The sequence below is a fragment of the Blastomyces gilchristii genome (genome assembly GCF_000003855.2).
Source record: "Blastomyces gilchristii SLH14081 genomic scaffold supercont1.1, whole genome shotgun sequence".
NCBI classification, from domain to species: domain Eukaryota; kingdom Fungi; phylum Ascomycota; class Eurotiomycetes; order Onygenales; family Ajellomycetaceae; genus Blastomyces; species Blastomyces gilchristii.
This window is the reverse complement of record NW_003101682.1, coordinates 1789737-1816654: the sequence shown is the minus strand read 5'-3', so window position 1 is coordinate 1816654 and position 26918 is coordinate 1789737. Positions and strand designations below refer to the sequence as shown.

The 26918-nt window shown below is 42.0% G+C and overlaps 5 protein-coding genes across 6 annotated transcripts; 4 read left to right on the top strand and 1 right to left on the bottom strand.

The window, feature by feature from the left end:
* Positions 1-7565: 7565 nt before the first annotated feature.
* On the top strand, positions 7566-10135 carry BDBG_00279 (anthranilate synthase component 1). The gene is made up of 4 exons (XM_002628987.2): positions 7566-8052; positions 8181-8329; positions 8406-8479; positions 8565-10135. Exons 1-4 carry the CDS (start codon positions 8041-8043, stop codon positions 9872-9874), a joined length of 1545 nt encoding a protein of 514 aa, XP_002629033.1. The 5' UTR covers positions 7566-8040; the 3' UTR covers positions 9875-10135.
* A 24-nt stretch (positions 10136-10159) lies between these two features.
* Positions 10160-13602, top strand: BDBG_00278 (EH domain binding protein epsin 2). Its single transcript, XM_002628986.2, has 4 exons — positions 10160-11207; positions 11334-11403; positions 11495-11715; positions 11785-13602. Exons 1-4 carry the CDS (start codon positions 11135-11137, stop codon positions 13152-13154), a joined length of 1734 nt encoding a protein of 577 aa, XP_002629032.1. The 5' UTR covers positions 10160-11134; the 3' UTR covers positions 13155-13602.
* Positions 13603-15213: 1611 nt separating this feature from the next.
* On the top strand, positions 15214-17696 carry BDBG_00276 (uncharacterized protein). The gene is made up of 3 exons (XM_002628984.2): positions 15214-16525; positions 16608-16705; positions 16827-17696. The coding sequence occupies exons 1-3, from the start codon at positions 16450-16452 to the stop codon at positions 17127-17129; spliced, it is 477 nt and encodes a 158-aa protein (XP_002629030.2). The 5' UTR covers positions 15214-16449; the 3' UTR covers positions 17130-17696.
* Positions 17697-18108: 412 nt separating this feature from the next.
* On the bottom strand, positions 18109-21482 carry BDBG_00274 (nuclear distribution protein PAC1). Its single transcript, XM_002628982.2, has 3 exons — positions 20519-21482; positions 20277-20442; positions 18109-20186 (listed from the first exon to the last, which is right to left on the bottom strand). The coding sequence occupies exons 1-3, from the start codon at positions 20554-20556 to the stop codon at positions 18969-18971; spliced, it is 1422 nt and encodes a 473-aa protein (XP_002629028.1). The 5' UTR covers positions 20557-21482; the 3' UTR covers positions 18109-18968.
* Positions 21483-21522: 40 nt separating this feature from the next.
* On the top strand, positions 21523-26495 carry BDBG_00273. 2 transcript variants are annotated; one of them, XM_031719821.1, is made up of 5 exons: positions 21523-21894; positions 22041-22151; positions 22245-22453; positions 22539-25008; positions 25141-26495. In XM_031719821.1, the coding sequence occupies exons 2-5, from the start codon at positions 22092-22094 to the stop codon at positions 25174-25176; spliced, it is 2775 nt and encodes a 924-aa protein (XP_031575711.1). In that variant the 5' UTR covers positions 21523-21894; positions 22041-22091; the 3' UTR covers positions 25177-26495. The 2 variants fall into 2 exon arrangements, with proteins under 2 accessions (XP_031575711.1, XP_002629027.1); XM_002628981.2 differs by having other exon boundaries at positions 21620-21894; positions 22048-22151; positions 25141-26340.
* Positions 26496-26918: the final 423 nt, after the last annotated feature.

Below are 26918 nucleotides of genomic sequence, written 5' to 3'. Positions count from 1 at the left end.
AGATAGTTCTCAGATAGAAGCTTGCTCATCAGTTACTCTGATCTCATAACAAGATCTTATGAAGAGAATAAGATTTTATAAGAAAATATCAGTGAAAGATCTGAGAGTTCTAACACTCAGATATATAAGAATATGATTATATATCTAATAATTGATATAATCATGTCTAACAATAATATGAAACTCTTGAACATGAGTATAAATATAGTGTCACAGTGACTCTGAGTAATGTTAAAACTATAATAACAATAAATAGCTGATATACATGCAACTCAATAATATCAATATGAAGAGATTTAATAACTAATTCATATAATTTCAATATCTACAGAATTGAATATAAAAGCACTAAAAGAATGCTTAGATACTTCTATATATTTTAATACTTCTGATCTCACTCTCTACTTATTATAAAGAATGAAAATGCTTATAAAACTGAGTATAGATGAAGATATCATTGATTTATTAATTAATTAAGATTGATATATTAATGAATAATTGAAAGATTATGTGAAACAGAAGTTCTATTTATGAATAAAAGTATATGAATCAGTGTTATAAATATCTGATAATATTATAAAATATCTTGATATTCTGTTCTGAAATACTGTTATATAACAGAAAGTATTAGATTGACTACAGAGTATCTGATAGAGAAATATTTCTTTTATAATATTCATCTCTGACTTTAACATCAAGATTCTAGAAGTAGATGATCAATCTTGAGAAGATTAAATAAAGATTAGTATGCTTAAGAAAACATTAACTTTCAAACTCTTACAAGCTCTTATAAGTATAGATGAAGATCAGACTTATGAAGATTTCTATACACAGCTTCAGATAATGAATAATCATCTTACTAAGCTCAAGAATATACAGAACAGTGATAAAAGATATTATATCTCAGTGACTTATACATCTGCATCAAGAAATAATAATAATATAGATATTATAAATTGAGTAGACTTGAATATCTATATATAAGCAAGAGTTTTCACTATTCAGACAGACTTTTAAGTCTCTGAGATCACTTCTGAAGAAGTTGCTGATCAATATCAATATGAAGTGTATATTAACTGTAACTAATTAGAACATATTGCTTTCAACTGCTGATTAATCTATGTATCTTTATACTTGAGAGAAAGATCAGTGTCTTCTTATTTAAAGAATGAATCAGTATCTGTTCACATCAATCACATTATATTAGAGAAAGATTCAGAAGATAACTATAAGAATGTCTCAGTGAAACAGAGAAAAGATTAGCTTCTATTCAAATTTGTAAACAGAAGCTTGAAGAGGTTAGATAATAATAATTTAAGAAGAAGATAATAATGAATGTAATTCTTGTATCTACTGTAATTAATAATATATATAATATAAAAGTTATGATAGACAGTGATCTATATTACTATATAATGATAAAATCTTTAGTTGTAAGATATCATAACCTTCAGTGTATCTCTTTATTAAAACCTCAACTTCTTACAGAATTTAATGATTTAAAAGACATTTATACTTATTATATAATAAAGCTGATCATAGATATGAGAGAACATCAATATAAAGATGTCTATATATATGAAGTTAATAATCTTGATTATAATCTTATACTAGAACTTGTCTGACTATCTGAATAAGATATCTTATTAAACACTTGAAACAGAAGCTTGATATTCTCTAATAATAATAGAATTCATGAAGATGATATTTACAAGACTATTAATCTGACACAGATCTCTGTCAATATCTATGAAATACTCAGAAAAAGAAGTCACTGAAAGAATTATTGATAGTAGAATTATATATCAATTTATTCTGTCAGTCTAACTAATATTAAAAAGACTCTAGAAAAATTATCTTATATTATAATAACAGATTCTTATACAAAACTCTCTTAATAATATTATAAATATCTAGATATCTTCTGATAAGATAATATTATAAATATACTTCTCTTATACAGTTTTGAAGTGAATCACAGTATCAAGTTAGAGAAAAAGAATGATAAGAATTCTGAACTATTATAAGATTCTCTTTATAACATATTCTGAGATGAACTTCTTCTTCTTTGAAAGACACTCAATGATCTGTTGAATAAAGAATTTATATATATTAGCAACTCTTCTATCACAGTCTCTATTCTCTTTACAAAGAAATCAGGTGAAGAACTCTGATTCTATGTGAACTATTAAGACCTGAATAGATTGATAAAGAAAGATTGATATCTCTTATCTCTTATTAATGAAACTCTAACACAGATCAGATGAGCTCAATGATTTATAAAACTAGATATTATTATCATGTTTCATAAGATTTATATCACTGAAGAAGATAAATGATTTACAGCATTCTGAACATATTATAGTCTCTTTGAATGAATAGTTACACTCTTTGAACTGACTAACACTCTCAGTACATTTCAGAAGTATATCAACTAAGTACTCTGAGATTTTCTTGATAAGTTTGTATCTGCTTATCTAGATGACATTCTCATCTTTATTAATGAATTCAGAAAAGAATATCAAGAGTATATATAAAAGATATTACAATGACTATGAGAAGCAGAACTATCAATAGATATTGATAAGTATGATTTTAAAGTCAAGAGTATCAAGTATCTAAGTTTTATTATAGAAGCTGATAAGGAGATTTGAATGAATTCTGAGAAAGTCTCTATCATTCTTGAATGAGAAGCTTTATATACTGTGAAAGATGTATAAAGCTTCATCAGATTTGCTAACTTCTATCAGTGATTTATATAAAACTTCTCAGATATCATAAGATCACTTACAGATCTCATTAAGAAAGACTCAGTATTTTAATAATCAGTGAATGTCAAAGCTGCATTTACATAGATAAAGAAGATATTTATTAATACTTCTCTACTGATAATATTTGATTCTGATTATAAAACAGTTATTAAAGCTGATTTCTCTGACTATATAATAGAAGAAGTAATATTATAATATAATAATGAAGAGATTCTACAATTATGTGTCTTTATGTCTAAGAAACTGAGTCTCACTGAATACAATTATAAGATCTATGATAAGAAACTTCTTATAATTATACACTATTTAGAAGAATGAGACTCTGAACTCTGAAGTGTCTCTGAATTTAAGATAGTCATAGATTATAAGAATCTTAAATACTTCACAACTATCTGTAAACTCACTGAATGATAGATACAATAATCTGAGTTCTTAAGCTGCTTTTATTTTACAATATACTACTATTCTGATAGCTAGAACTTGATGACAGATGCTCTCTTATAATAAGAGTAAGATATACTATCTAATGTAACAGATACTTGCTGAATGAACTGAGAGCATCAGCTCTTGAATCTGAAGATACTAGTTGATTAAGATAAAACAGTTCATGACACTATATATGCTTCTTCAGTTAGAACTGTCATTGATATCTTCACTTTCTCTACATTGAATGAACTGTGATATACAGCAGTTTAGATGAATGAACTTCTTCAGACTCTTATCAAAGCAGTATATCAAGAAGTACTCTGATTTCTTCCAGAACTATGTATAAGAATTGATATCTCAGAATGTTCAATTGATGATAATAACACTCTATAATTCTGTAAATGATGCTGAGTCTCTCACTCTGAACTCTTATACACTCAGATAATACAAGAGATGCATGATTCATATATAATCAGTTATTCAGGCTGTAAACAACTGTATAGAATGATCTCTCAAGAGTTCTACTGACTCAAGATATTAAATAGTATCAGATGCTTTATCTGAAACTGCAATTACTATTCTTCTATTATTTTATGAAAGAACTGTAGAAAAGATCTATTAAAATCACTCAATATCTCTGATAGAATCTGATGAGATGTAGTAATTGACTTCACTGTCAATCTATCTAAGAGTAAGAATTGTAGAAATATTCTGATTATTGTGAATTGACTGAGCAAAGATGTAATATTAAAATCTTGTGATAAGATGAATACTGAACAAGTCACTGAAGCTTTTCTATAAAGTCTGTTCTATTGAATATATGAATTACTGAGATCTATAGTATCAGATCAGAATTATTAATTTGTGAGTACTTTCTGAATAAGAATCTGTCAAGTTCTCAAGATTATACACTATCTATCAACTGTCTATCACTCTGAGACTGATGATATGTCAGAACAGACAATTCAGACTGTGAAGAATTATCTCTGAAAGTTCTGTAACTACTTATAAGATGATTGATATAATCTTCTTCTACATGCAGAGATTACTATCAACAGTTAAGATGTTATTTCAATAGATATAAGCCTGTTCTTTCTTATATATAAATATTATATGAAAGTGTTGAATCTTCTAGAGATTACACAGTTCATATTAGATCTCTGCAGTCTGATTCAGATTATTAATAATATAGTAATAAAACTCTGAGATATCTGTGATTGAGCAGAGATCTTCATAACAACTGTGAAATAAGATTAAGAGAATTAAATCAATGTTCACTAAGATCTCACTAAATAATATAAGATAGAAGATCTGATATGATTGAATCTTAAGAATATATAAATCACATGTTCATCTCATATGCTAGATTATCATCATATTAAGTATAAAGTGATAGAAGTTCTAGATAGTCATAACTACTGTCTTGACACATTATCAGAGATTTATAATGTATTTTATACAAGCTTGCTCTGTTATACTGCTATCAATCTGTTCTCTTCTCAACTGACTTTTAACTGACAGTCATCAGACATTATAGAAGAAGATAATGAGCTTGAGTGAGAGATTGAGAATATTCTCAATGAGAGACTCTGTGACTGTGATCAGTAATATCTTGTGAAATAAGTCAGTTACAATCAACTGACCTGAACTCTGAGTTCTGTGTTATCTGAAACAGCAGTTCTTGACTGATGAGAACTGCTTCTGAAAGAGGGAGCTAATGTAGCAGGCTGTGCCTGATCAATTATATAGACTATTTCATTACACTTCACAGATTTCAATCACTTCATTCTCAAATGTATACACTCTGATTCTCAGCCATTCTCAATTGCCAATTCTTGACTACTATGAATGCGTGTATATTCTCTCACTCTGAAGCTTCACCACGTACACTATCACATATACATATAAATATTCATCTCAATCACTGATTCTCACACTTTCTCTTTCTTTCCTTCTCTAATGTTTTTATCTTTGTTATATAAGACCTATAATATTATACTGATCTATTCGGCGTAGGCCTCTTACAATTATCATTATATCAAGTATAAAGTGATAGAAGTTCTAGATAGTTATAACTACTATCTTAATATATTATCAGAGATTTATAATGTATTTCATACAAGCTTGCTTTACTGTACTATTATCAATCTGTTCTCTTCTCAACTGACTTCTGACTGACAGTTACCAGACATTATAGAAGAAGATAATGAGCTTGAGTGAGAGATTGAGAATATTCTTAATAAGAGATCTCACAGCTGCAGCTGATAATATCTTATAAAATGAGTCAGCTATAATTAACTGATCTAAACTCTGAGTTCTGTGTTATCTGAAACAGCAGTTCTTGACTGATAAGAACTGCTTCTGAAAGAGAGAGACTAATGTGACAGACTGTACTCAATCAATTATATAGACTATTCTGTTACACTTCATAGATTCTTCTATTTCACTATTGAATATATATGCTCTGATTCTCAGCCATTCTCAATTATTAATTCTCAGTCATTATAAATGCATATAGATTCTTCTGCTCTGAAGCTTTATCATGTACATCATTATATACATGTATAAATATTCACTCTAATTACTGATTTCTACACTTTCTCTTTCTTTTTCTTCTTTAACATTTTTCTCTTTGTTATATAAGATCTATTAATATTATACTGATCTATTCAGCATAGACCTCTTACAATTAATAAGTTCTCTGAGACTTCTTTTACAGAGATTATTTATAATTCAGATAACTACTTCTGAGTATCTATAGTAGAGTTTATAAAAGTTAAAATATATAAGTTTTTAATTCTTTCAGTTATAATAGACAGTTACTGACTGACAGAGCTTGAAATGTAAGAATAAGTACTTATAGATGATTATTCAGATATTTACAGCTTAATATAATATATACTGTTAACTACTAGAAGTATTCACAGTAGAAAGATAAATGTAAAGATTAAATATATAATAGTATTCAAGCTGAGTTATAAATAGTATTTGTGAACTTCAGTTAATATAGTTATATATAGTCAAGAGCTGCTAACTCTATTAATTACATAAGAGATAGAAATAGAAGTAAAGAATTCATAAGAAGTGAAATTTCTTACATATTTATAGATCTTATAATATAAAAGTAAAAAATATTAAAGAAGAAAAAGAAAGAGAAAGTATGAGAATCAGTAATTAAAGTAAATATTTATACATATATATAGTAATGTATACAGTGAAGCTTCAGAGTGAAAGAATAGAAATTCTGTGAGTTTTTCAGCTGAGAATTAATAACTGAGAATCAGAGCTTTTAATGAAAATCTATAAAGTGTAATAAAATAGTCTATATAATTAATCAGACGCAGCTTGTTACATACTATTTACAAAGCTTATTATCTGTTTAAAAAGATCTGTGACATTCTCATATTAATTGAGAAATGTTAAATAATTATAAAGAATGTAAAATGTCAGTTCATTAGATAAATTATAGTAATATTTTCATTCAATCAGATTAAGTTATATGTAGAGTATAATTTAACAAATCTTATTTTTAATGAACTGAAATTTGAATACTATTCACTCATCAGATATATTTTCAAGATTGAAATTAAAACAGGTGTATGAAATAGACAGCTGATATTAATATGAAAGTTCTTACTTTTTATTATTATTAAAGTTTAAAATAACTGTATAAGTAACAGTGGCGGCAGTGACAGCAGTGATAACAGCTGCAGCTGCTGCAATTGCATCTTTAACATTCAAATTCATTTAATAATAATAATATTAATATTATTATGATGATGAGATTATTATTATTATTATTATTATAACACACACTCTGCAGAGTTATTAATAATTAGTGTCAATTACAGTTACAGATTATTATTATATTCATTACCCAGCATACAAGAGGTTTTCAATTAGATGAATATAATATTTACAAGGCCTACACCACGGCAGCGCCGAATCGTGGCATCTATGCCTATACAGGAAGGCCGTGCGTACTAAATATTTCATGCGACTTGGCGCTGCAGGATCCCTCTAATTAAAATATCTTATTTCTTTAAATAAATAGTTGATAAATAGCAGCTGAGTAACAGATAACTAGCTTAATAGTATATTAATTTCACTGATAGAACAGTATACAGTATCTTATAGTATCTTAGTAGTATTCTGATGATAACATCTGTCAATTACACAGTTACTGAGTAGTGTTATGATAATGTTAGAAAGTTCTGTACTGTCTCAACACTATCTTAACATTTAATATTCAGTGATGTGTCACTGAATATAATGATGGAACATGTGTTACAATCGGCGACATGTGACACGGGTGGGTGGAATGGTGGATTCACGGTGTAATCACCGTAAATTAACTGTAGGCTAACTTACTGGGGCAAAAGAGCTCGGTCACCACCAGCGCACTGCTGGTAGAAGGGCCGATCAAACTCCCGGGACCCCCAACATTAACCCTACGTTCTTCCCGTATGGTAGTAATCACCAACATATAGGGCATCCGGCCAACAGTCTCAATCCCGACCTGGACAGGATGACATAATCTGTCGCCAAGCCGGGGCCTCGGTTTAGCGTTCAGAGCTTGGCTTGATGGATAGAGTCATCGTCTGGCCTGCCAAAAACTTTTTATTTACCCGTATACGGACATTATCATGCTATTGTGCTACCTTTCTTCTTTTCTCTCGTCTTCTGTGCGGCTGGATGCTTCCTTGTATATAAATTGATTTTATCCCCTCCCCTCCCCTCTCCGGTTTCTCCTGCGTGATTCATTGACGAACGAACAAACCCCGCGGCGAATCGGAGACACACCACCCACCCCGCTCCACACTCCGTACTCCTTTTAACAGCCATGTCACCACGAGTATGTTGTTTTCTACACCTCTTTTTGGGAAGCGGTGTCAATTGGACTACATTTCTACCATTCCAGTTGTTTTTCAAAACTCTAGGCTATCTTGGGTTTGCTGCTAACTAACTCGAATTTTGCCGTAGCCCGTCATCCAACCCACCTTAGAAGTGGTCAAAGATGTCCTCGCGCAATCAAAGGGCGCGCCGCATCCGCCCAATCTGATTCCTCTGGTGGCATCGGTGCCGGCAGATCTACTCACTCCCACTGTGGCATATTTGAAATTCTCGGCGAAGTGAGTTTTGTAGTTGGTTGGCTATTCCCCTCAGAGGAGCAACATCCTAACGGATGCCGATTACTTGTCTTGGCAGCTCGAAACTATCCTTCCTCTATGAGAGTGCTACTACGATGGAGACAATTGGGAGGTATAGCTTTGTGGGAGCCGGTATGTGCTTTGTTCCCCCCTGCCGTAAAATAAATGCCAACCGAGCGCGCTTCTCATTTTTCGTTATTCCGGCTTGCTGCATTAGACCCCAAGAAAGTCCTGAAAACTGGCCCTGGCCATGGGGCCGAATGCGACCCACTCCCCGCCCTCGAAAGGGAGCTGTCCCAGTTCCGCGTCGCCACAATACCAGGCCTCGAGTTGACACCCATGGCCGGCGGAGCAATTGGCTACGTCAGCTATGACTGTGTGAGGTATTTCGAGCCCAAAACAGCACGGCCCATGAAAGATGTACTCAAGGTACCCGAGTCGCTATTCATGATGGTTGACACCATTATTGCGTTTGACCACTTTTTCCAAGTTGTCAAGGTTATCACATATGTACAAGTCCCGGAAAATGACGGAGATCTAGAAGTGGAATATACTAGGGGACAGGAAGTGATCCAACGTGCCATCGATGTACTCCTAGATCCTAAAATCCCACTTCCATCGCAACCACCGATTAAGAGGGGTCAAGAGTATACTTCTAATATTGGGCGGGCGGGGTATGAAGGCCATGTGAAGAAGTTGAAGGAACATATCATGAAAGGCGACATTTTCCAAACGGTCCCTTCGCAACGACTAGCACGCCCCACCTCTCTTCACCCATTCAACTTATTCCGACACCTGCGCACCGTGAACCCATCCCCGTACCTCTTCTACATCGACTGCGATGAATTCCAGCTCATAGGCGCCAGTCCGGAATTACTAGTCAAAGAAGAAAAAAGGCGGATAATCACGCATCCCATAGCCGGCACCGTGAAGCGGGGCGAGACACCGCAGGAGGACGCACAGCTCGCCGCAGAGCTAATCAACAGCGAAAAGGACCGCGCCGAACATGTCATGTTAGTCGACCTCGCGCGCAACGACGTCAACCGCGTCTGCGACCCGGTGACCACTCACGTCGACTGGCTCATGGTCGTGCAGAAATTCTCGCACGTGCAGCATCTGGTATCGCAGGTGTCCGGCATCCTGCGGCCGGACAAGACGCGCTTCGACGCATTCCGCTCCATCTTCCCCGCCGGCACGGTCAGTGGGGCGCCCAAGGTGCGGGCCATGGAACTGATTGCTGAGCTTGAGGGGGAGAAGCGCGGCGTGTACGCCGGGGCGGTTGGGTATTTTGGATACGATAGTGCGAGTAGGGATGGGAAGGAGATTTTTGATGGGGCGATGGATACGTGCATTGCGCTGCGGACTATGATGATGAAGGACGGGATTGCGTATTTGCAGGCGGGCGGGGGGATTGTGTTTGATTCAGATCCATACGATGAGTATATTGAGACGTTGAATAAGCTGGGGGCTAATATTCAGTGTATTAAGAGTGCGGAGGAGAGGTATATTGCGGAGGAAGGGTTGTAGGTTTCCTTGTTACATTTTACGTTTACTACTTCTTTATTTGCATGGCACTCTGCCGCAGATTTTTCGAAGATGGTGATGGCAGCCGAAATATGTGTAATCTACTCACCACATAAGACTCGTAGTGTTTCCGCATATTAAGGGAAGACGTCCATGTACCCCGTACGGTTACATAGATCCGTAACTGATAGCTAAATATATCTTTTTGTCAAACGCCCTCGATCACGTAAGCCGACGGTGCCACACAGCCTCAGCCACCTTTTCCACTTTGGGCCTAGCAAGATTCATCATCAAACCACAGTCGATATAACTCACGCAGTACAGCCCTCGCAACCACCACCGTCACCCACCATCACCTCCTCCCGGTCTCTCCTCCAAGAACCCTCGCCTTCTTACCTCCTCTCCTTGAGTGTTTCCTGATTCAAGATCGAGATCGAATATCCCTTGCTTAGGTCCGGAGAGAGATCTATTTCCCGGTGTTCATTGTCCCTAAATCTAATTTTCCCCCTCCCTCGGGAACGGCCCACACCAGTGATCAAACTACGACGGACGAACCCTTTTAAGAACCTAACCTTCGTGTTTCCCCCGTCCATACCATACCTAACCAACCACTATATCTATCTTCTACGACGACTGACGACATTCACCGCTGTCCGCTTCCGCCAGAATTCACCTTTGTTCTCATTGACGGAAAGAGGAACGAGTGGGAAAAAAAAAAAAAAAAAAAAAAAAAAAAAAAAAAAATAGACAACTGTTTCGATTCGAATGGTATATCTGTGTTAAAGAGCTAGGGATTGCCCCAAACTGAACATCCCCCGCCTGGGAGAACTCGCAAACGGCGAACGCTGTCCTACATCATAAACGACTATCGATTCCTTGGTTATTTGCTGAAAATTGACAGCGGTTCCTGCGCAGAAGCGAAGTTTGTCATTCCACGCCGCCTACGTCGCCACCCCTTCCTCCGCGGATATACGTAATACATTTTTGTTCTCCTAAAGAAGGACGATACAGATCTGATCTGAAGAAAACAAGCCGTGCTGTTTCTTTGAGACTGTAATTCTTTTATCTTGTTGCGCGCATCGTCCTCGGTACATACATACCCAACAGGCAACGACGGGACCGGCGCGGCAACCATCACATCATCGGGATACCCGTACATACCGAGGGACCTCTTTTGTGGTTTTTGTCATTTGTCCTTCGATTTTTCTTTTACCCCTTTTTATTAATTAATAGCCTGATTGAGAGGCTCTTCATAGCGCGACCATGTCGAAGGTTGTGAGGAGCGTGAAGAATGTCACCAAGGGATACTCGTCCGTTCAGGTCAAAGTCCGCAATGGTATGTTTCAACTATTGACTTGATATACTTGTTGATTTCTGTCGCTTCCCTTTTATTTTTTCAATTTTATTTTTTATTTTTAAATTTTTAAATTTCATGGTACTGATTTATGGTGTGCTGGTGTAGCAACGAGTAATGACCCTTGGGGCCCTACGGGGACAGAGATGGGGGAAATTGCGGCGATGACATTTCATAGGTAATCATATGCCTATACACACGTTTTACCCTTTACTCCGCGGCTAGTTTCTATTTTTAGTTATTTTACTAACGAATTGTCCGTATCACAGTCCCAGCGATTTCTACGAGATTATGGACATGTTAGATAAGCGACTGAATGACAAGGGCAAGAACTGGCGACACGTGCTCAAGTCATTGAAAGTGTTGGACTACTGTCTTCACGAAGGTTCGGAGATGGTGGTTACATGGGCCAGAAAGAATATTTACATTATCAAGACGTTGCGCGAATTCCAGTACATTGATGAGGATGGCCGTGATGTTGGACAAAATGGTTAGCTATAGGATAAACAGCTACGGACTAGGAAATGGGGAGCCTTTTTTTTGCTAACGGTTTATGTAGTACGAGTTTCCGCGAAGGAATTAACCGCCCTGATCCTTGATGAAGATCGTCTGCGAAACGAACGCTCTGATCGGAAACTCTGGAAGTCGCGTGTCAGCGGAATTGACGATGGAATACATGGGATTGCTGGTGGCAGTGAACCAGGTCGCCGCCCAAGGCGGGATCGCCCTCACCGGCAAGCTGACGAAGAGGATGCTGAATACCGCCTTGCAATCGAAGCAAGCAAGCACGAAGCTGAGGAGGAGAGGAAACGACGCCAAAGGGAGACAAACGTCGAAGCCGACGATGACGATCTTGCCAAGGCTATTAAATTGAGTAAGGAAGAAGAGGAGCTTCGAAGGCGTGAACTGGAGGAGAGTAATCCCTCTGCGCTGTTCGACGACAACACTCCCGCTGCGCCGCAACCTGCTCAGCCTCAATTAACAGGATATAACCAGGGATACCAGCAACAGCCTGCGGTAGATTGGTTTGGGAACCCAATGGACCAACAGCAACCTATGTCGACAGGCTACTTGAACAATCAATACGCGCAACCAACGGGATTCCAGCCGCAACAGACGGGTTTTACAAATGGCTATACAGGCGGCTTCCCCGCTCAACAACCCGGCTATGATCAGTTCGCGCAGCAAAATAACTTCTTGCAACCCCAAGCCACCCTCCAACCACAGCAAACTGCATTCAATAACCCCTATGGCAATGATATCTTTGGTCAGCCACAACAACAGCAACAGCAACAGCCGCAACAACAGCAATCGCAACAAGACAACAGCTTCCTCCAGCCAGGAACTCATAACCCATGGGCATCAAACCAACAACAACCAGCAGATGCGCTTAAGCCCATGCCAACGGGCTCCAATAATCCATTTGCCTCGTCATTCACACGAGCCCAAGCACAGCAGGTCCAAAAGACCGGCCCACCATCTCTCGGCACCCTCACTGAACAGCGCACCGCTCATCAATTCACCAACAACCAGCCTTCGACAAACCCCATCATGAACTTCCAGTCGTCCAGCAATACACAGCAGCAGCAGCAGCAGCAGCAGCAACAACAACAACAACAACTTCAAAACCCGCAGCACGCCCGTCTCAACGCCCTCCTCGCCACCGGCGACGGACAAGATACCTTCGGCAACGTCGGCGACCTCCGTATCCCTGCCCAGCACACCGCGCCCGGCGTATTCGTAAATTCTGCCGGTCAGGGTCTCGACCGTCTCCAACCAAACCAAACCGCGAACAATCCCTTTTTCAACCAGCAGTTTACAGGCGCTCCGCAGCAGCAGCAGCACCAGCGGAATAATAATCCGTTTGGAATGGGACAGCCGGGCTATGTGGCCCAGCCTCAGCAGAGTGGGAATCTGATTGACCTGTGAAGTTAGGAAGGAGGAAGGAGGAAGTTGGAGTAGGGGAAGTGGGGAGAGAGGGCTTTTATGGGTTGAAGTTTTCTTTGTTCTTATGACGATGTCCTCTTCAAACAAACGCGTTGTGTGGAGTTTGCGGGAATTTTGTAGAATTCCATGGCCGGGACACGTTGTGATTTGAAGAGCGGAGGGGAGGATTTTCATATTTTATGAAGAGCTTGTCAATTTGCGCAAGAGAGACAAGAAGTTTAGCCCTTCCACAGTTTTATTCCTTACTTTTTTCCGTGTGCTCGGTGAAAATTGGGTCTTATATTTTGGGGCCATTTTTTGTCCCCCCCCCCCCCTCTCTCTCTCTCTCCCCTTTTCTCCCTTTTTTTTCTTTTTTTTTTCTTTTTGCTATGTTTTACTTAGGTTTTTGTATCTTTTTCCATCTCTTTTTGAAGAGTCCGCCCGTCCTTCTTGCCAGTTTCCTATCACACATTTATCCCCATAAGTCATACCTTTTCGTCTTTTTCTCCTTTTCTCCCTCTTTTGTTTTATGTCAGATAGCGTTTTTTTTATTACCATCTACATTAGTTAACCTACTACCTACCTGCGGCTCCAATTCCCCTCCCACCTTTTTCTCCTGCTTGTTCTTGGGCCTTTGTCTTTATTTATGTTATTTATTTTATCCATTGGCCTTTTTACGAGTGATATTAGCTGCGCGGTAACATGTTTTTCGTTTCCTCTATTTCCTTCCCTTCTTTCTCTACCTCGCTTTTCCGATTCTCGTACTCATCTAGGCCGGCGATTTCTTTTTATCCCAAACAAGAAAAGAACCGTTTACTGATAATTCTTGGCGAATAATGTCTCCAGAATGGTCAGATATCCCCATGCTAAAATAAATATTGATTTATGTCCCTGCATTTCTTTTACTTTCCATCTTCCATTTTCCGTCTCTACTTCTCTTTAATTGTCATGAAAAAGAAAGGAAGAAAACAAACTGCACTTGGACTGTAAATGTTATGTACATACTTTGCATACATTCAACATGAAGCTTAATGCTGTTACATATAGGGGGGGTCCGAATTAGGGCTCAAAAAATAAACGCCATAAGCGCGAACCTTGTTTTGTGTCAGTTGATCATATCATACTGGTATTCCGCCTGGGAATCAACCATAGCAACTAACATGCCATAAAGAGGGGAACGGGGATGGAACAAATATTTTGTTTTCGGAAAGCCGAGAATATGTACCGCTGCTGCAGTTTGTCAGTGCTTGGCTGTCAACTTTTGCGGTGATGTGATATACTACACCGTACTATGTCGATGCTAAGAAGCATACATACCTCCTACTACAGATTGTAGCTAAGGTCAAGTGCTGTGAGCGTCTTCTTTGAAATGGCTATTTGGATTCTTCCAGCTCTCCAGCAAGAGGGTTGGTCCATGTTTTGCCTATGGCGATCTTGTCATGCGCTGGTCGTCGTCTAGGATGTGAAGCCTTTGTAGATAGAGTATTGGCTCCGTACCAAGGACGATATTCTGCCAGGGAACGGTTGGTTCGAAAATCTGTCCCTTCTTTTGCATGCTTGCTTGGTCGGTCGCCTATTCATGCACACTCCCTGCTGACGATTCAGAAGCAGCGGTTCTTTCGCCCCGTTCTTGTGGATCTGCTTCGTGTTGTTGTTATAAATGATGCTCCAGGTCAATCTTGGCTGCTACACAGACTTGCTTAACGAACAAGCCTGTCTGTGTCCCTGACATCCATCAGACGTTGGCAGCTATCGCTCCCCAAGAAGGATTGAATCTGAAGACATGTGTTTGGCCGGAGCTCGCCACCAGCCATGAGCTTCTGTGCATTTCCCTCATTGGGCTTGGTCGTGTCTTTTTGGAGTGAACATTATAAATGGAAATGGGAAACGGGGGCTTCACAGTTCACAGTGTTAACGACAGGGCGGAGGAACCAGAGAGGCCTATCCAAAAGAAGCTCTTTGAAACATCACCCTGGAAGCGGCGGGTTTTCACTGCTTGTGGGAAGTCTTCTTCTATTTTTATTTTTGTTCTATTTATTTATTTATTTATTTAATTTTTTGTTGCTTCCTTTGCTTCCTGAGTGCTTTAAAACTCACGCTTATGCTTGCAACATCTAGACCAACGAGGCAGACTCGTGGTGGAAACCATTCGAGTTTCTTGACCCAACCGGAGAATAAGTTTCTTCCGCCCTTTTTTAGCTTCCTATTAGCCTAGACGGCGTTTGAAGCGACGAGCAGACATCTTCCAAACTACTGGAGAGCTAGCTTCCACAGCTCGCTCAGCATTATCGATCGGTCACTACTTCATACGGATTGCGATGAAAAGAGTTGTCAGGAATTCCTCGAAAAGTGTTTTGAGTTATGTGGTCGGTCAAGGAAGAAGGAAGAATCCAAAAAGTTTCAGAGCAAAAAAAAAAAAAAAAAAAAAAAAAGAAGAAGAAGAAGAAGAAAGGAAAATAAACGATGCCGTTTTTCCCGCAAGCGAATTGGGAGCTTGTTGGCCCCGAGGTTTCTTTCGCTCCTAGCGTTTCTTTTCTTTTCCCAAGCACCAGCAGTCTGCGCCAGTCACATACGCTCACGAGCAGCGTTCAGCACTAATCCTAATCAACACTGATATCTCCTTTTTAAGTTGAGCTACTCCATCACTCTTACGAACAGGATTCTGAGGCTGACCACTGTGACCAGTGAGCCGCAGCGTGATACGAGATTTCGGGTTTCACTCAAATGACGATGCTCGATTTATCCCAAATGGTTTCTCCAATCGCCACAACTCGGAAGAAGCGAGTTCTGTGCAGTCAGAGCCCCGGCCATCAGAGAACAACCATGGAGTTGCTTCTGGGACCTCGTAAGAGCGCAGAATGCCTGACTCGTCGAAAAACATTTTCGATCCAATCAAGCCAGATTTGCAGGTCGCTTGTGGAGTCTATGAGAACTCAATACGAGCCGCACCTTGAGCCTCACTATTATTATAATGATTCTGCTGAGGATGAGAAAAGGGGTTTGCTCTTCACGCGCCGTGGCGTGCGAGAGGGCTTGCGAAGTGTGCTTGTGAAGGCATATATATATAACTAGAGCAAAGTCTCTTTCTTTCCTCTAGTTAGCGAACGATTCCACTTCCATCACATCTTTGATCAACTGACCCCTCGTCCTTCATTCTTTTAAATCGAACTTGCTCTCTGTTCTTTTTATATCCTTCACTTCAATACAGATACCCCATCATTTTACGCTCATATAACTACACTTTTTTTTTCTTTTTTTAATTTATATAAACCTTTCATGTTAATATACCTCCAACAATATGTCTGGCCCCGAAACAACTGGCAGCTCTAACTGGGGAAGCTCGCTCTGGGACTGCTTCAACCCCATTGATACATGTATGTGGGAACCTTCATCGCCAGATAAAAGAGACGCCCATTTGCGAGCATGGAACGCTGACAGAGCGGGCCGGATCTCTAGGTTTAATGGGATGGTGCTGTCCATGCGTCCTCTTCGGCAAGACCCAGGCTCGCCTGGATGACCCCAGCCTGGCCAACTTCAGCCCAATCAACGATAATGTAAGCTGAACAAACGAACGCACCTCTCCCATCACTCTCTTGACTTTCGAGAGGGACTACGCATTTTGCTCAGCACGGAGAGCCCAAAACCTTGTTATACTAATTTGGGCCAAAATTATAGTGTCTTATCTTTTGCGGCATGAACTGCTTCGCCGTCGCATGGCTCCTCCTTGTAAAGAGGCGCACCGAGCTGCGCGAGAAGTACGGCATCACCCAAACCCATCTGGAGAAGTTCCTGAAATGGGAACCCGGCACCATCAAGGCCAAGCACAACTATGAAGAGTCCCTAGTCCAGGACTGCCTTGCCTCCTTTTTCTGTCCTTGCTGCGTTGTTGTCCAGCAGGAGAAAGAGGTGCTTGCTCGACAGGCTGCTGGGCAGACTGGTTATCAGAAGCCCCAAGCTATGGCTTACCCTCCAGCCTAGGCGATGGGATGCTACGGTAAGGGGGAAAGTTGATCCACCATGGGTGAGGAAACGGGTATTATGAGAAATAATGGATATTATTTGATCAAACAAATTAAATTTCATACGGGTTATTGGGGCTGGTTGGATATAAGCGGACTTGATGCAAATTTTGTCGATTTCCCGCGCATTCTCTCTCTCATTTCATATTTTCCCTTTGTTATAACTTTTTGTCACTAGAATAATACCCTGCTACAAAGTGTTCACTTCAATTAGATTCCTTTCATTTTCATTTTTATTTATATTTATTTTATTTTTTGCTAGAATTCCCGCTTCAAATCCCCCCTAACAAGAAGATCAACCGAGGAACAGGTCGGATTTTCTCAAAAACCCCCCCCCCCCTTTTTATTATTTTATATATTCACCTCTCACCCCCTGTCATTTCCACCCAACAAGCAAAAGCTAAGAAAAGAGCCTCACACGACAGTTAACTACTAACTTTTTGTCCCCGCCCAAAATCCTTGTCCCGTCAGCCTGCTAGTCCGTAGTTACAGTCTCTTTCAGAGCCCCAGTCTGCTAGCTCGCTCAATAGCTTGACACGAACACGAGCCAAACCTTGAGCTTTTCTCGCTCTGAGGAGTATCCGATTTCCAAACCCACCACCCTCCGACCTACTACTATGTAATGATGTACATGCACATTACTACATGTACATGTACATACGTAACTCAACCCATCGGCGTGACGGCGTCTGCTAGGCTCCGTCCGTTTTGCTGACATGATTATTTATTTATTGACATTCCTTGCTTGAGCTGCTTTTGACTGGCCGACACTTTCAAAATTTGTGCCGAAACTGCACGAGCAGAAAGCTTGCAGATATAAAATCGGGCTTCTGAGGATGGGTGGTCCCAAGCATGCATCAGCGAGCAATGCCGCCGGGCCTGGGAGGGAATGACACCCCTTATTAAAGATGTGAGTGAGGACATGATACTTTTTTTCTTTTTTTCTTTTTGTTCTTTTTGTTTTTTTTTTAGCTGTACGCAGCGTAGATGAAAGCTACTTTTCTTCCCCGGGTTCAATTAAGGCAGAGAGACATAGATACATAGTTTGGGAAGAAATCGTATGATAACCAACCCACCGTACATGTATGTACGTCGTTTCCCCTACAACGTCTCCTCTATCTATCGAACATGGTTCTCAAGCCATGAACGTTGGAGAGTAAACTAACTAGAATAATCGTCAGGGAACAGAGGACATGGTTATCAATTACATAGGAGCCTCCCCTACGGTCCGATGACAGTCAGACACTCTTGCTCCGCTTAAACAGTCGACCAATACTTTTGGAAGTGGGGAATTGAGGTAGGTGTTACTTCACTCCATAATAAAGCTTTAGAAGATAGCTTGGATTCATTAGTTATCAAGTTTTAACAGGGAGATTGAAGACATAGTATTGGAAAATGTATTGGATATATTCATAGGCGGATGGATCTGGATAGAAAGAAGTGGATAGACGCCTCTTTGCTGCAGGCTGCGCTTGACGATTGAAGACACAGAAGAATGCTGAGCAAAGGAAAAAAAAAAAAAAAAAAAGAAGAGAGGGAGGGGGGGGAAGAGTTGGGAAATGGCGGAGTGTATATATGGAGCGCAAAGGGGACTAGAAGAAGAAAGCGTGAGAAAATAGAAAATGTAAAATAAAAGGAAAGCCCTAAGTCTCATTCTGTCGTCGGATTTAATTTAATGCCTCTTTTCTTCCCCTCCCCCCCCTTTCGCCCTCGTCATGTCGGTTTAATTAGTTCAAAAATGGTTCCTCCGCTCTCGATCATCAGTATCGAGAGACGGGAGCTGTCAGTTTCTAGGTGTTCATGACGCAAACACCCTCACATTCAAATCTACACTCCCCGTCGCAATCACACAGCGGATTCCCAACTTCGCCCCCCCACCAGGATCCTCCTTCTTGCTCCCGGGTATAATCCCATTTACACCAGATAAGGCAAGGGAACCACCGCCATTAATATCCCCATTCACCCCCATGCCACCAGCGTCTTTAATAATATTCGGCGCCCACCGTATACAAGTTACGAACGCGTGCGCATCCGTTACTACGCGCACGCATTTGAACTCTTGGCTCAGATCCCAGCAGCGGATAGTCTTATCATCGCTGACGGAGAGGAGATATTTACCGCCCGGGTGGAAAACGAGGGCGCGGACCCAGTTGTCGTGCCCGATGAGGGTTTTGATCAAAGTGCCGCGAGAATCCCAGACGCGGATTGTTTTGTCGCGGGAGCCTGTGGCGACGTATTCGGCAGATGAGGAGGGTGGAGGTGGTTTTTTAAGTCCCGCCAGGGCTGCTAGATATGGGTAGGTGGTCGGCGGGGCTAAGGCGACGCATTCGATGAAGTGTTCATGGCCTAGGAATGTGGATTTTGTTTCACCCGATGAGACATCCCAGAGACGGGCGACTCGGTCGTCTCCAGCAGAGAATAGGAACCGGCCATCTGGCGAGGGTACAACATCTCGAACCCACTCTACGTGCCCATGCAGCGTCCTAACGCAGTAGCCAGTGGTTACATCCCAGATGCGGAGGGTCTTGTCACGCGAAGCGGAGACCAGCAGATTTCCTGATAAGGGGGAGCCAGCTGCGCCTGACGGGATAAATCGTACGGCAGAAACAGAGTGGTCATGTCCAGGGAGTGTGCGGATATTCTTATATTCGTCGGAAGGATCCCACAGTTTTATCGTGAGATCTGATGAGCATGAGGCCAGCAAAGTGCCTCCATGGGGACCTCCATAATCCACATCTACAACGGCTCTTGTATGACCCTTGATGGTGCGCTCAAGCTCACCCAGCTCCCAATCCCATATTTTAATAGTTGTGTCTTCGGACCCTGATGCAAGTGATGAGAAAACAGGATGAAACGCGACGCTGGTCACTGGGTTGCGGTGGGATTCCAACCGATGCCGGGCGGGGGCACGGGGTAGCCAGGAGACAGGATCTTGGTTCCTTCGGGAGAGAGATGTGGGAGTAGCAGAGTCAAGCTCAGATTGAAGGGCAGAATTTCGTGCTTCCAGATCCATAATCTGTAGATATACAACACGATCTTAGCAGTGCATTGAAATACAATGGTAGCTATGTATGTACGAGTGTTGCGGCTGCTGTTTCGAGCTCACCTTTTTCTGTAACCGCACTACACTTGTCCACTTCTTCTCCAAAAGTCCTTCATATTTTTTAGCGGTGGAATCGTCCAGTTGGACGCTATCCGCGATCTCTTCCCGCAACGCTGCAGCACTCTTTGGTAACTTGGCGGAGAGGAAGTATGCGATGATAGATTTGTGGCTGCGACATTTTTATCCGTTAAATTAGAAGACAGCTATCAAATAGATATTGGGAAACTGTTCGATTACAAACGCACAGCTCTTCCGCTTGCCGCGGAGTCAGTAATTGGCTCATTGCTGCTTGTATATTTGGCGACTTTTTTGATTCATAGGGGTCTTCTCAGGCGCCCCCTCCACAGCCACCCAACAAGGCCTTGCCCGCCGAACCTGTCCGAGAATAGTATTTAATGTATTAAAAATGAGGATATGTTCGACACTAGTGATGGTCAGGGAACAAGACAGTGTTGGGCTTCGCAGGAGGGTATCGGCGGGCAGCAATATAGCTGGATAGATATATGCAGGTGAAAGCAGTGGTGGCGGGTGGGTGGGTGATGGATTGATGGCGATACCGTTGATTATGAATGAAGGCCCCTCCAGGAGGATAAGATCTAGCTATTTAAAACACAGACACATGGTTCAGCAGAGACGTCGTGGCAGCACACAGAAGAATATCGAGATAGATGGATATTTAAGAGTCCGGCGATGAGCCATGTTGTTGCAGTGTTTGGAGTGTTTGGCACCAGTTCCTGGCCTGGGTGGTTGCCAGAAGAGGAATGGCCGGGTCGCCGCTTTATTAGGCGCCATTTGGGAATTAGTTGTACAGAGTATTGTATAAATGTATACCTAGGTAAGGTCCTCTGCTGAAAGTACACGGACAGTGGAAACAAAAAGAAGAACAATATAGTCTCTGCACACTATATATCCGTTAATAAGTTGTCAAAGGGACTAAAGAATGGCTATGTGGTTAATTTGTTGCTCGGTATGCTTTTGTTGTTGTTGTTGTTGTCTTTGTTTCTGTTGGAAAATTTGCAGGCGTATGTTTGAATTAACTAGTTAGTTAAGTTACTCATCCAGAGCAGAACAGAAGTAGATCGCATCCTCTGCCCTTAAAAATAGAATTCGCGGCGAACTGCAGTAAACTGTAACTAGTCTCAAGACTTGAGCTCTGTATTCCATATGAGCGTACTCTAATTCAACGCGAGATGGATTTTTCATATTCCCGTCACTCATCCTTCCCAATGTGCAGATGGGGATGGATCTATGGTGAAGTTTGAGAGCAAAAGCAGCGCCAGACACAGGTCACGTGGATGCCAATCACCACGGCGATTGTTCAATGTTGACGTTTGCCCTGTGTTTTTGCCCAATTCCAAACCTTATCACAGCTCCAAATTCCATAAATTCCAAATCTCCTTCACCAGGTGCAAGACAAGCTCGATACTGTCTTGTTTCCTCCGGTTAACGTCTCTTCCACAATACTTGCATCAAGCTTTGTTTATTCGTGGTGTTGCGTCTGCCGACTTCCTGCATTCTACCAAACTCCCGCAACTACAAACAGATACCTAAACCACCAGCGACTCCCTCGTCTTTTGATCCGGTTTATTAATTTTTGCGACACTATTTCTGACCCCATAAGGTACTTTTCACTTATCGCGAGTATCGCTTTCCCCTTTCCTCTCAGGATGTTGCGCTGCTGTGTCATCCCATCGTGGTGGGGCCGTTGGGCATCAGCGGAAAAATTGCAAGGAACAGTGGATTCGTGCGGACGCTAAATAGTTGAAGAGCGTAGGGAAGCAAATTTGGCGACGAGTGTTGCGATTACAGCCTCGCAAAATGGCTGATCAAGAAGAGGACTTTAGTTCCTTGCCTTTACCAGATAGATTTGCTCATAAGGTTAGCCCTGTGATTTTTCGCTTCTATATTCCCCAACCACCCCGCAATTGACCTGTTATTGATGTTGACGTATAAATATATATCAAACCATAGAATTGGAAAGTGAGAAAAGGAGGATATGAAGATGCTACAAAACAATTCGAGGTTTCACCGGACGAATCAGATCCCGTATTTCGACCGTTCCTACAAGACCCGGGATTGTGGAAGGGTGCTGTCGCCGATTCGAACGTAGCAGCACAGCAAGAAGGTCTAAATGCGTACTGCGCCTTTCTAAAATATTCAGGTGTTCAAGGATGCACGAGGTACGCATACATCGCTGATACAAGCGGGTTGGCCTGCGACCTAGGTTTACAGGCGGGGAAAGTACACTGACACTGTTGTAACTAGGACTCGGGGAACGACGATTGCCGCCATTGCGGAAAAGGGCTTACCATCAACCCGACCTGCAGCGAAGGCCAGCGCACTAGAGGCTATTCTACTTTGCATAGAACTAGATAGACCTGAACCCGTTATTGAGGATCTCGTGGCGGCGCTCTCACATAAACTCCCCAAGGTCATTGCACCGGCCCTCGCCGCATTGACAGCCGCATTTCACAATTACGGCTGCAAAGTTATTGAGCCAAAACTGGTGTTAAAAACGCTACCAAAAGTTTTCGGCCATGCGGATAAGAATGTTCGAGCAGAAGCGACAAATCTCACTGCAGAACTGTACAGATGGCTCAAAGATGCTATGAAGCCGCTATTCTGGGGAGAATTAAAACCCGTGCAACAACAAGATTTGGAAAAATTATTCGAAGCCATCAAACAGGAGCCTGCACCAAAACAAGAGCGATTTACGCGAGCACAGCAAGAAGCGATGGCAGCAGCCAGTAGTCAGGCTGGCGGGGACGGAGATGGCGCTGCAGCAGATGGGGGCGAAGACGACGGTGATGCAGAGATTGATGTTTTCGATCTTGCAGAACCCGTCGACGTTTTATCTCAGGCGCCAAAGGACTTACACGAGAAATTAGCGTCGACGAAATGGAAGGATCGTAAAGAAGCCCTCGACGCACTCTTTGCCGCAGCGAATGTCCCTAGGATCAAAGACGGGCAGTTTGACGAAATGATGCGTGCGCTGGCAAAATGCATGAAGGACGCAAATGTAGCTGTTGTCACCGTGGCCGCCAATACCATCGAAGTTCTTGCCAAAGGCTTACGCAAGAGCTTCTCTAAGTACAAGCCTGTTATTCTGGCTCCCATTATGGAACGGCTAAAGGAGAAAAAACAGTCGGTTGCTGATGCGCTGGGCCACGCCTTGGATGCAGTCTTTGCCGCTACAAGCCTTTCAGATTGTCTCGAAGATGTGTTAGAATTTCTTAAGCACAAAAATCCACAAGTCAAACAGGAAACTCTGAAGTTTTTGATTCGATGTTTGAGAACAACTAGGGAGGTTCCCTCGAAACCAGAAACAAAGTCGATAGCAGACGCTGCTACAAAGCTGCTGACAGAATCTAGCGAAGCTACTCGATCCGGCGGTGCCGAGATTCTAGGAACCTTGATGAAGATCATAGGTGAAAGGGCGATGAATCCCTATTTGGATGGATTGGACGATATTCGGAAAGCAAAGATAAAGGAATTTTTTGATACGGCAGAAGTTAAAGCTAAAGAACGTCCCAAGCCTATCGTTGGACCTCCCAAAGGTCTGGTGGTTCCGGGAGGAGCAAAGAAGCCCATTGCCAAAAGGCCGGCAGCTGCAGTTAAGAAACCAGCACCCGCTCCGGCGGCCCCTGACGAACCTACACCAGCACCACCTACCGCCAAGAAGGCGATACCATCCAAACTCGGCCTTCCTAAGGCTGGGGGTGCGGCCACGCCTGGATCAGGGCTTAAGCTTCAAAGAAAGCTAGCTGGACCGGGAGGTGCGCCTGCATCTCCGCGAAGGGTAGTCTCACCACCTTTTGAGGAAAACCCAGCTCCTACTGCCCCTGCCGCTGCCCCTACAGGTTCTAAATTCGGCATGGGTAATCGTGGGTTGGCTGGGCGTTCTCTGGGGAGACCAGCACCTCCAAGTTCTGAGCCTGCAGCTCCGCCTCCTACTTCCATAAGCTCTGGGATGGCGGCAATTGAGCGGGCCGAATTAGAAGAGCTTCGCCTTGAGAAAGAGAGATACTCACGGATGGTAGAAAATTTGCAATCTGAGCGAACGAAGCTTCTATCTGAAATAAACGAACTTCAAAATCAAAACGCACAGCTGATTGAAGATCACACGAGAGATGTGCTGAGTGTCAAAGCCAAAGAAACTCAACTGGTTCGAGCCAGGAGCGATGCAGAAGCGGCAGAACAAAATGTCCAGAAACAGCAGAGAGAAATTGAGCGGTTGAAGCGGGAGCTGGCTCGGGCTGTGCGCGCCAGCGCAGTTAGCCCCCCAGCTACGATTCCTGATATGGGCCTGAATATGGGCATCACAGATGGCGGAATATATCAGGACAGCGCAAACAATAATCACAACAACATGAACGGTCCACCATCTCGCTCTGCTCTTCATTTCGGCTCACGGTTCGAAAGCGCACGGCCTAGAAGCTTCATGTCCGCCAGCCCCAGCGAGGAGAAAGAGAACAATAACGGTCTCGAATCCCCAGGTCTTAGCGGTGCAGGTGGGTACGCGGGGCGGAGGAAAATCAGTCCACCCGTTGGCTCATCGTACTCTTCAGGTAGAGGAAGTCCGGCGAGGATGTCTGCTGGTGGTCGAACGGGGTCCAGCGGGGATGGCCTGCCCGCGTCCACATCTACTTCACAGGGTGGCGGTGAACCCGCGGAGAATTGGAAGCGGGCTGCTGAAGTTACTAGCCAGCTGAAAGCGAGGATTGAACAAATGAAGGTAAAGAACAGCACTCGACACACTTCCCGACTTCCCTTCCAGCTTTATGCACAGTGATATATATACATCGCCGTAAAAGAGGCCTAAAAATATCATTACCGTTTGGCTAACGTTCCTGTTACTGTAATTTAGGCACGGCAAGGTCTTTCTCGGCCTGCACCTTCTTAGTCCACTCCCATAACCCCACTCACTCCCCGTCATTCTGAGGAGTTGAGAACGCATTTCGCCAGTGGATTGTTTAACTTTATATAATACCCCCTTCTCCTGCCAACACCACACCACTTTTTCGTGTCTGATGATTGTCCCTTTTTCATTTCAGCCACCTTCTGCGCGGTTTGCTTCGTTATACTGTTTCCATGTCCCTTTCGTGGACATTTTGTCAATACTCAATACCCCAAATAAAATCAACTTCGAACCCTCCTGGATTTTATAATTCTCTTATTCTTTCTACTTATTTTTTCTACTTATTTTTCTTTCGTTTTCCCTTTTCCCTTTTCCCTTTCTATATCTTTTCTTTTATTGTCGCTATTCTCTTTTCGGCTCGGTAGCTACGCAGGAATTTTGAAGGTAGACAGGCGTATGAAAAGGAGGGAGGGTGACAACAAACAACAGGGAATCAAAAATGATTTTTATCTATAATACAAAACCCACCCCACACTCACCTCACCCACCCACTTTCTCACTTATACACACTCACTTTTGTTTACAGATTGGACGTGTCTGAATTTTTTTTAATTTCTTTCCGGGAGGTCGGTCGGCCATCCTTGCCTTGATTTTTATTGATTTGTTGATTCTCCTTCCATATCACTCTTGTTTCTTCTCTTTAAAAATCTTTTCTCATTAGGGCAGCCTTTCTTTCTCACCGGTCTCTACTCACCCCCCCCACTCTTTTCCTTCCAGCTAGATCAACCGCGCTTTAACCACTGTTTATATACTCCTGGCTCCTCTTTTTATTTTTCCTTTTAATTATTACATATCTTATCTAATTTGAATGATGCAATGCATCAATGCACTAAGCACTGTTCTACTCTCCCCCCCCCACAGTTCCCCGCCCATTTCCCCCTCTTCGGCGACACCAGAGCCCTGTTCGCTTGTGTTACAAGATATCATTAAGTCGTATTTATGATTATTCTTACGATAATATTTATTATTTCTTTTTACAATTTGCTGATGTGAGATAAGGAGCGGGGAGTAGGGCCGCGGGGGAGGAGGTGATGTATGGATATAGATTGATAATAATAAGGTACAGTACAAGGATGTGCAGCGTGGAAAAGCTGGATTTTGTATATTTTTCTTGTAGATTTCTTTTTGATTTTGATATTGATTGACACATTTTATATTGCTACACGCTATCTTGGAGTGATGGAAACGGCTTAGGGTTTTCTTTCAACTCTTGCTTGTCTGGTGAGTGGTGGCTAGGAGAGAGAGAACATGGCAGGGTGAGTGAGTACCCATGCTACAGAGGTGTGTTCGGGAGAGCAGGCAACGGTAGAGCAGAAGGGTGTATTTCATTCAGGTGGGACGACGAGTTTATAACTATACGCACGGGTGCAGTACCCGTACGCTCTGGCCTGCTGTGCTGTGATGATTTTCTCCAACGTGCTGGGGTGGGTAGGGATAGAAGAGGGGGGAGAAAGCTAAAGGGAAGGTTGATGTTTCCATATGGTGGTATAGAAATGATGGCATGAGTTTACAGGTTTCTAGGTGGATTCGATCGATTTACTACACTGGTTAAACGAGGCGAGACCATCAATTCTGCGGACGGCGACGACAGGGGTAGATTGGATTGGAAGCCAAGGGCGATGAGGAATGGGTCACTTGCTTCAAAACATCTTGAAATTATCTTGGTTGGTAATCCAAAGAATAGGGGGGTATATGCCGATCATACATGCAATAACAAGGAAAAAAGC

What these genes read in the sequence shown, in the direction of transcription:
- BDBG_00279 (XM_002628987.2), top strand. An exon ending in TATTTGAAATTCTCGGCGAA is followed by an intron (nt 8,330 to 8,405) that starts GTGAGTTTTGTA and finishes TTGTCTTGGCAG; the next exon opens with CTCGAAACTATCCTTCCTCT. An exon ending in GTATAGCTTTGTGGGAGCCG is followed by an intron (nt 8,480 to 8,564) that starts GTATGTGCTTTG and finishes TTGCTGCATTAG; the next exon opens with ACCCCAAGAAAGTCCTGAAA.
- BDBG_00278 (XM_002628986.2), top strand. Translation starts at nt 11,135, where the DNA reads ATGTCGAAGGTTGTGAGGAGCGTGAAGAATGTCACCAAGGGATACTCG. An exon ending in TCAGGTCAAAGTCCGCAATG is followed by an intron (nt 11,208 to 11,333) that starts GTATGTTTCAAC and finishes GTGCTGGTGTAG; the next exon opens with CAACGAGTAATGACCCTTGG. An exon ending in CCGTGATGTTGGACAAAATG is followed by an intron (nt 11,716 to 11,784) that starts GTTAGCTATAGG and finishes CGGTTTATGTAG; the next exon opens with TACGAGTTTCCGCGAAGGAA.
- BDBG_00276 (XM_002628984.2), top strand. Translation starts at nt 16,450, where the DNA reads ATGTCTGGCCCCGAAACAACTGGCAGCTCTAACTGGGGAAGCTCGCTC. An exon ending in CTTCAACCCCATTGATACAT is followed by an intron (nt 16,526 to 16,607) that starts GTATGTGGGAAC and finishes CCGGATCTCTAG; the next exon opens with GTTTAATGGGATGGTGCTGT. An exon ending in TCAGCCCAATCAACGATAAT is followed by an intron (nt 16,706 to 16,826) that starts GTAAGCTGAACA and finishes CCAAAATTATAG; the next exon opens with TGTCTTATCTTTTGCGGCAT.
- BDBG_00274 (XM_002628982.2), bottom strand. Translation starts at nt 20,556, where the DNA reads ATGAGCCAATTACTGACTCCGCGGCAAGCGGAAGAGCT. An exon ending in CCGCGGCAAGCGGAAGAGCT is followed by an intron (nt 20,443 to 20,518) that starts GTGCGTTTGTAA and finishes AAAATGTCGCAG; the next exon opens with CCACAAATCTATCATCGCAT. An exon ending in TAGTGCGGTTACAGAAAAAG is followed by an intron (nt 20,187 to 20,276) that starts GTGAGCTCGAAA and finishes GTATATCTACAG; the next exon opens with ATTATGGATCTGGAAGCACG.
- BDBG_00273 (XM_031719821.1), top strand. Translation starts at nt 22,092, where the DNA reads ATGGCTGATCAAGAAGAGGACTTTAGTTCCTTGCCTTTACCAGATAGA. An exon ending in CAGATAGATTTGCTCATAAG is followed by an intron (nt 22,152 to 22,244) that starts GTTAGCCCTGTG and finishes ATCAAACCATAG; the next exon opens with AATTGGAAAGTGAGAAAAGG. An exon ending in GGTGTTCAAGGATGCACGAG is followed by an intron (nt 22,454 to 22,538) that starts GTACGCATACAT and finishes TGTTGTAACTAG; the next exon opens with GACTCGGGGAACGACGATTG.